Source organism: Paramisgurnus dabryanus, chromosome 10 (assembly GCF_030506205.2).
Source record: "Paramisgurnus dabryanus chromosome 10, PD_genome_1.1, whole genome shotgun sequence".
Taxonomy (NCBI): domain Eukaryota; kingdom Metazoa; phylum Chordata; class Actinopteri; order Cypriniformes; family Cobitidae; genus Paramisgurnus; species Paramisgurnus dabryanus.
This window is the reverse complement of record NC_133346.1, coordinates 7,892,708-7,903,357: the sequence shown is the minus strand read 5'-3', so window position 1 is coordinate 7,903,357 and position 10,650 is coordinate 7,892,708. Positions and strand designations below refer to the sequence as shown.

The 10,650-nt window shown below is 33.8% G+C and overlaps 2 protein-coding genes across 2 annotated transcripts; one reads left to right on the top strand and one right to left on the bottom strand.

Moving 5' to 3' along the window:
• Window positions 1-1,299: 1,299 nt before the first annotated feature.
• On the top strand, window positions 1,300-5,928 carry alox5ap (arachidonate 5-lipoxygenase-activating protein). The gene is made up of 5 exons (XM_065260564.2): window positions 1,300-1,453; window positions 1,607-1,694; window positions 3,015-3,085; window positions 4,882-4,963; window positions 5,764-5,928. The coding sequence occupies exons 1-5, from the start codon at window positions 1,384-1,386 to the stop codon at window positions 5,924-5,926; spliced, it is 474 nt and encodes a 157-aa protein (XP_065116636.1). The 5' UTR covers window positions 1,300-1,383; the 3' UTR covers window positions 5,927-5,928.
• A 95-nt stretch (window positions 5,929-6,023) lies between these two features.
• Window positions 6,024-9,640, bottom strand: LOC135742494 (mesenteric estrogen-dependent adipogenesis protein). Its single transcript, XM_065260562.2, has 5 exons — window positions 9,152-9,640; window positions 8,934-9,061; window positions 6,795-6,910; window positions 6,491-6,661; window positions 6,024-6,405 (listed from the first exon to the last, which is right to left on the bottom strand). Exons 1-5 carry the CDS (start codon window positions 9,346-9,348, stop codon window positions 6,385-6,387), a joined length of 633 nt encoding a protein of 210 aa, XP_065116634.1. The 5' UTR covers window positions 9,349-9,640; the 3' UTR covers window positions 6,024-6,384.
• Between the last annotated feature and the right edge of the window lie 1,010 nt (window positions 9,641-10,650).

Below are 10,650 nucleotides of genomic sequence, written 5' to 3'. Positions count from 1 at the left end.
AAAAGAACCACCTTCTCCATTTAAAAAAAATGCAATTTCGCAACACTCCTGATTGACAACTAGGAGGACCAATAGTCTTGATGATCCACCCAATAACATGCATAACATCACGTCATTGACCCAATACTGATCACAATGATGTTGGTTGAAATTGAAACTCAATTGTGTTGTCAATTATTTTCTCTTGGCACTTTATGGCAGTGCCGGGGATGGATAGTGCAGATTAAGGGGTGGTATTATTGTAATTGGACTTCCTACCTACGTCACAAAAGAGGCGAAATCATTTTTTACCTAATTGTTTACAAATTGTTAAGTTACTGGGTTGATCTTTTTCACGTTTCACACAAAACGTGTCAAACTAGCTCTTTATGTTTAGTTTCTAAATATAAATGTGACAATATCAAAAGCAGTACATTTAAAAGGCTACATATGAAAGTTTACATAGTGAAATGTTTCTTTTTGCATTTCAAGTGAATTTAAGTGAGCTCTATTTGGATAACTAAACAATGCACATTTGTGTATTTTTTCAACTATATAGTCATTCTAATTAATGTAATATTAAATTATATATTTGTTAATATAATTTTGCCCCTTGTTACGATGCTTAAAATGAAATCAAGTTCGTAAGGATTTTGAAGTGCTTGTGATTTGGGGTTGTTAGAGCTAATGAAGCCGCCAGAGGGCAGACTTTAGTTACAGTAAACTACATTGAGCGTATGTTGGTTAAACGGTATTTATTTGTGAAGACTGTTTCTAACGGAAAAATAAAAATAGATTTAGCTTTTAACCGCATTAAGATCCAAACTGTGAAAAGCATGGGTTGTTTGTTTAAATGAATCTGTTAAGAATGTAAAACTAAATGATGATAATATAATATGCACTAATTCTAAGTCCCATAGGTGCCACATGTGAAAATACTGTTAAGTTCCTAGATATTATAGTGTTTTTAACCTAACTGTAGTAAACACTAAAGTATATTACAGTATTTATAGTTTATCAATTCACCTTAAGTTAATACTACAAAACACTATTGTATACATAAACAAAGTACAGTATTTATTTTAATATGCTCCATCCAAATCTCCTACTATATATTATATAGGCCTACTAAAGTATACTACAGTACAATATTATTCATGTGGGTTTCATCAAATCTAAGCAAATTTCACACCCAGCTATGTTGCTTTCTCCTTTAAACGTTTTTTAAAAAGAGAAATTGCAATTTTAGCATTAAGCAGAAGTGAAATGATGATGATAGATAAAGGTGACCCTCCTACCAGGAAACACATCAGTTTGGGGGTTGATGTTATCACAGCTTCTGTTACTCAGAGAGAGATCAGACAACGCTCTGTAACAGACATATAGCTCAAACAGAGACAAATCATGGATGACGCAGTGCTGGAAAACATTTTCTTACTGGTCTTGGTCACTCTTTTGAGCGTCGTTCAGAATGGTAAGACAGTTTGAATATTTTTATCTTTACATTTTATTAAATGTTTATGCAGAACATGTTTTAAATACACCCAACAGAAATGAGTTTATAATGTGCACATGCATTGCAATCAGTAATGATATATATTTGATATTATAATGATTTCTCCTCTAGTATTCTTCGCCCTAAAGGTCGAGAAAGAATGTAAGGCCAATACTTCTAAGCAGCAATGTGCTGGGTTCGAGCGCCTGTCTTGTGCCACGTGAGTTACTTCTGGTTTAACAATTTTGTTCATTAAATATTGATTTTGACTTCTTTAAATGGCCAAGTAGCAAAAAGGGACTTGTTTATGATGTTGAATAGACTCATGAAATAAATGTTATTTGCCATATGTTTTCATAAAGCGACTTAAAGTTATATTTTTTGTATTAATTTATGTTCCCTTGGTTTTGAACCCATAACATTTGGAGTGCTACGCAATGCATTAGCTACAGGAACATAATGGTGCAACATCTTTTGCATAATGTCCACAATGATTTTCCTGTTATGTGTGTAACTTCCTTCTACATTTACATGCTTGTGATCATATGTGCATGGAAGTTATATAATAATTTTAAATTTAGAGTTTAAGGTCGCACATCTGTGAAAATGAATGCAATTCTTTGTGAAAGAATAAAAAAATCCTATATTCAAGCGATTTAAGAAGACGTTTTTCTTTAAATTTATTCTAAAATGTTTTCGCTTTTTAAGAGCCACAGCTATGATTTTTGGGCCCTTTGTTGTTGATGTGTTGTTTATAGTGTTTGACAAGACATTGCAAGTGGATGAGGTAGAGTAGTATTTTGACATACTGACATTTCAGTGCTGATAAACTCGATTACGCATCTGTTGAAATCCATGTTTGCTGCTAGCGTTAAGATGCAATCTCATGCAGTCATTACTAACAGGGGAAGTACCAATGGTTTTGCAATATATTTTTGACACCAGGAACATGGTGTCTAGTACAGTTAATTCCAGATTTATGAATGAAGATCTTTTTGAAACTATTTTAAAGGGGACATTTCACAAGACTTTTTTAAGATGTCAAATTAATCTTTGGTGTCCCCAGAGTATGTATGTGAAGTTCTAGCTAAAAATACCATATATATATATAATTTATTAAAGCATGTTAAAATTTACACTTTGTAGGTGTGAGCAAAAATGTGCCATTTTTGGGTGTATCCTTTAAAATGCAAATGAGCTGATCACTGTACTAAATGGCAGTGCGTGGTTGGATAGTGCAGATTAAGGGGCGGTATTATCCCCTTCTGACATCACGGGGGGAGTCAAATTCCAATGATTTATTTTTTCACATGCTTGTAGAGAATGGTTTACCAAAACTAAGTTATTGGGTTGTTCTTTTTCACATGTTCTTGGTTGATAGGAGCACTGGGGACCCAATTAAAGCACTTAAAACATGGAAAAAGTCAGATTTCCATGATATGTCACCTTTAATTCAAGCTTAGTCATATAATTGGTACAAACTTATAATTATAATGATCTTTCTTTATTTATAATTATGTAATTATGTTTTTTTAAACAGCCGAAATTGCATGGATACTTACCCCACCTTCCTGGCAGTAATGTGGTGTGCTGGTATCTGCCTTAGTCAAGGTATCTTATGTTTCATCTTCAAGATATCAAGGTTATATTGTGACAGAATGTTCTTTGCGTTATGTAGGATGGTTTTATGTAGATAACATCATGTAAAAAGTGATTTGTTGGTTTAAGTAATAATACAATCTATAAAAGTAAGTTATCTGGGTGCCTTTGAATTTTGAGTTAATTCAACTTTAAAATATTAGTGTTTTTTTTTTTAAGTTGGTTTAAAGTGAGTTTAAGTAAGTACTTTAAACAAACTTTTAAAGTGCAGTAAATAAATAAAAAAATGACATTAGCTTTGTTTTCACAGACTGGGTCACATTTAAAGGGATATTCCACTTTTTGAAAATATGCTCATTTTCCAGCTCCCCTAGAGTTAAACATTTGATTCTTACCGTTTTGGAATCCATTCAGCTGATCTCCGGGTCTGGCGCTAGCACTTTTAGCATAGCTTAGCATAATCCATTGATTCTGATTAGACAATTAGCATCGCACTAAAAAAAATAACCAAAGAGTTTCAACATTTTTCCTATTTAAAACTCTCAAACTTGTGTAATAATCAAGGACTTTGCTGCTGTAACATGGCTGCAGCAGGCGTAGTGATATTACGCACTGCCCGAAAATAGTCACCTTTTTTACTTTCAATAGCAGTGGACTATTTTCAGGCAGTGCGTAATATCACTACACCTGCTGCAGACATATTACATCAGGAAAGTCCTTGATTATTACGCCAGAATGAAAGTATAGTTCCTAGACATATCTGCCGCAGTAGTCACAACTTTTAATTTTCCGTCAGTCTTAGTACACGATGTAACTACAGAAGAGTCAAGTTTTAAATAGAAAAAATATCGAAACTCTTTGGATATTTTTTAGTGTGATGCTAATGGTCTAATCAGATTCAATGGATTATGCTAAGCTATGCTAAAAGTGCTAGAGCCAGACCCGGAGATCAGCTGAATCGATTCCAAAATGGTAAGAATCAAATGTTTAACTCTAAAGGAGCTGAAAAATGAGCATATTTTCAAAAAAAGTGGATTGTCCCTTTAACACCAGGAGTAAACAATGTTATGGTAGTTGTTACAACTTAAAGGGGACATTTCACAAAACTTGTTTTAAGATGTCAAATAAACAGGTATTATCACATTCTGACATCACAAGGGAAGCCAAATTTAAATTACCTATTTTTTTTACATGCTTGCAGAGAATGGTTTACCAAAAACTTAGTTACTGGGTTGTCAATTGTCTTTATATTTTCTAGGTTGTTAGAAGCACTGGTGACCCAATTATAGAACCTAAACATGAAAAAAGTCAGATTTTCATACTATGTCCCCTTTAATATTTATAATAAAAAAGTTATGGTTTGGTAACACTTAAAGAGACAATATTTTAAAAATGAAAGGTCTGCTGATATTTACACGTCACTATATTGTGGTGGGAAGTTAATGCATGACTAACAGAGTAAAATGATTTGAATTTCCTAGTTAATATTTTGTTATGACCAACATGTAAATGTTTGTCTATATGCGTAAATTGTTTTTGAATAGCTTGTGGGAGTAAAAGAGTTTCCAGCAAACTAATGAGTCACCCATCACAAACAAACAATACTATACCTAAGACTAAGAGAAACGAAACCTATGCTTAAGAACTGTGCATTTCTTGTTAGCCACTGAAAGGTCACAAAACTAGTCAAGCAACCTAACAGGTTTTATTAAATGTTAAACTCTATTTAAAGTTACTTTAATTGCCGTAATAACATTGCTAACAAGACTTCAATGGGATTTGTATAAAATCAAAATCTTTTGTTACAGCTCCGGCCGCGTTTGCTGGTGTTATTTACCTTGTGGTCCGACAGAAGTACTTTGTTGGCTACATGGGGCAGACGTGCCAGAGGTAAGATTTACAAATCAGTGGATAACCAACATCTGAAACACATATTTTTCTTAATGCACTATTTAAAATAAAGGTGCTTAAAAGGGTTTTCACAATGATGTCATATAAGAACCATTTCTGGTTCATTAGGGAACCATTCATAGGTTCTTAAAAAAACATTTATTTTTATAATCTGAAAAACTTTTTTTACACATCGCTGGGTTAAAAAAATGACCCAATGGTGGGTTGTTGTTACTCAACACAACCCAGCACTTTTAGAGTTAGAAATTAGCCAAATGATTTAGCAACAAATGGTTCTTAATCTATGGCATTTTGAAGCACCTTTATTTTTAAGAGTGTGTCTAAAACAGCAGGACATCAAATGTACACTGGCGAAAAGTTACAAACCCTTGGGTTGTAATATAAATGCTTTGTGTTTAAACCCAAAATGCTGGGCTGTTTTAACCCATTATTGGGTCTAATATAAACAATACAAATTTAACCCAACGGCTGGGCTCATCCCATTTTGACGCAACGTTGGGTTGAAAATAACCCAGCATTTTTGTGAGTGTACAGTAACCCCAATAAACTGAAAATATAGGTAATGTATTGTGAATACAAATACTATTTATTACATCACTGCAAAACCGCGATAAGCTCTCTTAGAATCACAGAGATGACATGTAAAAGATAATTTTACTCTGTCAATAAATATTTACTTTGTATTAACACTTTATCTGCAACGTTTCAGAATATCCCCATGATCATTTACAGAATTTAAAAACCACAATATATGACAGATGTCTTTGTTTTCCTGACAGCATTCCAGGCTTTCTCTTTGGGAAGCGTATCCTCTTTTTTCTATCACTCATGTGTATTGTGGGAATCATAAACTACCTGTTGCTCAACTACGGTGGGAATGATTACAAAGGCTACATACAGACCATCACCCAAGCAGCATCAACCCTCCTGCTTCTTCCTTAAACTGGTTAAATGAATTTACAAATAAAGAGTGGTCTCGATGATCTCTTTCATCTTATGTTTGTGGTTGTCTAAGGATGTGGTTAAGAGTGTGAAGGCGTTTACAGAGATGTTAACAAGCATTTATTTGCTAAATGTTATTTACAGTCATCCATGAAAATGCTTTAGAGGATATATAAACAGTTCAAATGAATATTACTTTTATATAATGTATTACTATAGTATTGTAAAAACTTTGTTTGTTGTGATTATTTTCTTGGAATAAACAGAGATGATTTACAAAATTGACTCTTCTACTCCAACAAAATTTAACATCTTTTACATGACTGGTGTCATGGGCAAATAAAGTTTTACAAAAAAAGTGCTAAGGTGCTGAGTCATTTAATGAATTTTAGTTCTCATGATTTCTTCATCTGTGGTCTTCAATACTAGTGTTGTCAGTAGATGTTTGTCTCTTGACCTCATTTCCCACAGTAGGAGATCTACAAAACCATGTCAAACACTTAATATCTACAATGCTTACAATGTTTCAATCATTTTGATCACTGCTTATTATTTCAAACCCACCTTAAAATCTCGTTTGCTGAAACCAAACCAGTAGGGAAAGTCGAAAAGTGCATCAGAATGGTAATTGATAGTAAAATGTGTATTTTTCCAGGTGGGCTTCACTTTTTCCCCATCTGTAAGAATTCGAAAGTTGTCGCCTATCCATGTCTGTAAAGCATTCCTAATATCAACCTAAAAAAAAAAAAAAACTGTTTTAATATATTATCAAATTTCATCAATCTAAAGAAAAACTCAACTTATATGCAAATCATTGAATAATCAATGTTATATTATATAACGCTCAATACATCACAGATCATCTTACATTGACTGTATAGCTCTCTCCAGCAACAGATGATATGGTTGAATTTAAGCCCTTCTCCATCTCCCATCTGATCATGGGATGACAGCCGTTGATCACCACCACATAGAAGCCAAGAGCTGTATACGGTAAAAAGGATGTATACAATAGTGTCATAAAGATATACAGTACAATTAAACATTCACTTCAGCAGGTGTGACGTACGTTATAACACATTTCCTGCCAAACCATTTTATGACTTACTGTTAATAGTTAATATAATCGAGACCGTATGTCTGGGGCTAAAATGAAAGGCCTCCAAAAGAGTGAAAGCATAATGGGCATCGCTACTATATATTTCAGTGAGGATTAATAGTCATAGAAATAATTGGTATTAATTTAATTAAAGTCTGTTTATGACAGCTAGATGATAATTAAAGGAACAGTATGTAAGAAATTTATATCAATTAATCATAAAATGTCCCTGATATGTCACTAGACATTAAGAAATCATTTTCATTTCAAATACTTATATCACTCACAACAGTGGTTTGGCCAGGATATTATCATTTAAAAAGTGGAGTTGCAGCCCTCAACTGATGTTTATGTTGTCGTTTTGTATATTGGCCACCAGCTGTGTGATTGCAGTACCAGTTTTAGCCACACGTTTTGTGATTGCAATACCAGTTTTGGCCACAATCCTACATACTGTTCCTTTAATTATTTATTAATAATACGAGTAATCTTCACAAACCTTACGATTTCGTAAGCATTAAAATAGGCCTGTATGATTTCCCTTAAAGTTTTGGAAACTGCACAGAGGTTGAATAACATGAACAATAAAATCTTAAATATAAGAAAATATGTTCATTCAGAGCTTGCTCATTGTTTTACTTCATACCAAAAGTGTTAAATACGGCGTCAGGTCTGAATTTTGATTATGGAAGAAAAAACTTGAATGGCGTACACATAGTTGTTACACCCATGTCTGTTATCTGATGTATATTTTAAGCAACAGTCTGTCATTCTGGCATGGTTTGCTAAATGTTTTCCCCCATTCATTTTTAATGGTTAATGTTACTAATATTAATCATTTAGAGATTTTTTGAGAGGTCTATTAATTCAGCAGGATAAAGTTGAAAAAGGTTAAAAATATGATAAAAACGTGATCAAAATATATATCAACTATATTTTGTCTTAATAATTTGCTCTAAAAGGGCTTAAGATTGATTCAAATTAGTTTGTTCTTAAGTGAATCAAAATTCTGACTCATTTGATTCAAAATATTTATGTATAAGATAAATGTGTAGGTCTAGTGGTTTTTATCATTACAGTTTTTATAGTAAAGTGTGTAATGTTAAAAACTAATATGAATTTCTCTAAAAAGAAAGATTTAATTAAGAAAAAAATATTTTATGCATAAAACTAATAGGCCTGTTTGGTTGTGTAGTTGTGTAGTTAAATTTTATACATGAACATTAACATCTTTCGGTTTATGGTGTGTGTCAGATAAATAACTGAATAGCTTAATCTTTTTCTTTACCAGGTTTCAAATGGTATAAACCAAGAGGTTTCCAACCCTGCTCCTGACCAGAAGTAGGGTTGGAGTATAAACCGTTATGAAAACGAACCATGAATTTACTACAATTAAAACCAAAAACGACGTTTACTATAGTTAAACAATAGTTGCCACAAAATACGCATGTTTGTGCTAGAAAAACTATGGTTACTGCAAAAAACCTTGGGATAGTTCACCCAAAAATGAAAATTCTGTCATCATTTATTCACCCTCATTTTGTTACAAACCTGTATAAATTTCTTTATTCTGATGAACACAAAGAAAGATATTTTCATTATCTTCATATTTCATTCACTTCCATAGTAATAAAAAATAATACTATACAAGTAAATGGGGTCCACGAACGTTTTGATTATATACATTTCTCAAAATATATTCCTTTGTGATCATCAGAACAAAGAATTTTATACAGGTTTGTAACAATATGAGGGTGAGTAAATGATGACAGAATTTTCATTTTTGGGTGAACTATCCCTTTAATTTGTCGTAAGGGTAAACAAGCTTTTGCATTAGATGCATAGTAGTTAATCTACAGGTTAAAAAGTCAAGAATGATAAATTAAACGGCACACATTTATTTCCTACCTGGATTATTCTTATTATGTGTTTTTGCATTTGTGTTAGCGCATGCAGACACCATCACGTATATTTTCTTTGCGAGCAGTTGATTCCTGAGGTTCGTGTACTCCCCCAAGTTGCGCACTGTGATTTTCCTAAACACATCATCATCACGAGTCAAAAACATGCTAAAATTAAACTTAAATATGCATGTTATTATATAAGATATATAAAAATGCATTTACCTTCCAGGTGATTGACTGAAGATCACTTTGCCTTTGCTCGACTGAAACTCATCGATAAACACGCACGACTGACTCGGATCGGACTTGACGAGTCTGTAACCAGAGCGATGTTCAACGTTGAAACCGTGAGGCGGGTTACCGAGAAACTTCTCGACCTCGATAACATCCATTACAAACGAATTGTTATTTTTCTCCATGTTTGCGCGGTTTTTCTCCTTGTGTCCGATATGGCAGCATCAGACATCCGACGGCTCATCTGCTTCTGCTGAATTTTGTGGGCGTGGGGCGCGTTTATAAAATTCGCGAGACAAAAGAAGCTAGAAGTGAGTCATAGGTCGAGTCAATCACTCTTTCAAAACAGAGCATGTTTACAACCTGCCGACGTTTAAAGTATTTGCTTCCTCATTCTTAAACTCATTCGTGGACTTGAGATAAAAACCTTAATCGATGCACATTCCCTTTTCATCCTTAAAGAGACAGGAGTGGAAGATTAGTAGGAAAACAGCACGCGGGCGCGCGCACACACACACACGCACGCACGCACGCACGCACACACACACACATACATACACATACATACAGTTTAAGTACATAATTATTAATCTTTATTACTGGGAATCTATTTATTTATTAGATTCACTGGTAAAGACAATTTATGTGGCCTGTTAAAAAAAAAGTAACAATCATCTAAACCTGGGGTTTTAAACTGGATGACCACTGTCTTGCTCCGTGTAACGTTACATTGAACAGCTGGTTCAGGTTTCACTTTTGTGCAGAGTTTAGTTTAAGTCTTACTTAGACCGTTTCTCAATCGTAAACTGCATTCTCCAGAGGTCGCATTTGTAGGCTGCATTACGTCATAAATCCCGTTTTTTCAATCCGAAGGCTGCATCCTCCGGAGGTCGCATATGCAGGCTGATACATCATCAAGCTTTTTTATTTCAGTTAACTGAGCATAACGTTCGCAAATCATTAGCATATTACAACAATTTACGATAAACTTAAAATAGTAGTCAACTTTACAATTGTTAATATTCTGAAATAAGAAAGTCTTGATGACGTATGTAGCCTAGAAATGCGACCTCCGGAGGCTGCAGCCTTCAGATTGAGAAACGGCACAAGACTGTCTTATCTCAGAATATTAACAATTAGGCCTATAAAGTTGACGGTTATTCTAAGTTAATCGTAAATTAACTTAATATGCTTATGACATTCTAATATAGTGTTCAGTTAACTGAAACAAAACGGGCTTGATGACGTTTGCAGCCTGCATATGCGAACTCCGGAGGATGCATCCTTCAGTTCGAGTAACGGCCTCAGTTAGACTGAGCTAAACTCCGCACAAAAGTGAACTTCCACAATTAGGCCTCACAAAAATACAAACGTAGCCCAATTTGTATAAGCAATTTAAGCACTTTTATACTATGGACAGAAGCATGTCTTAATTCAGTCATGAGATCTACAACTAGCTCACAAGCATACAGACTATGCAGGAACGC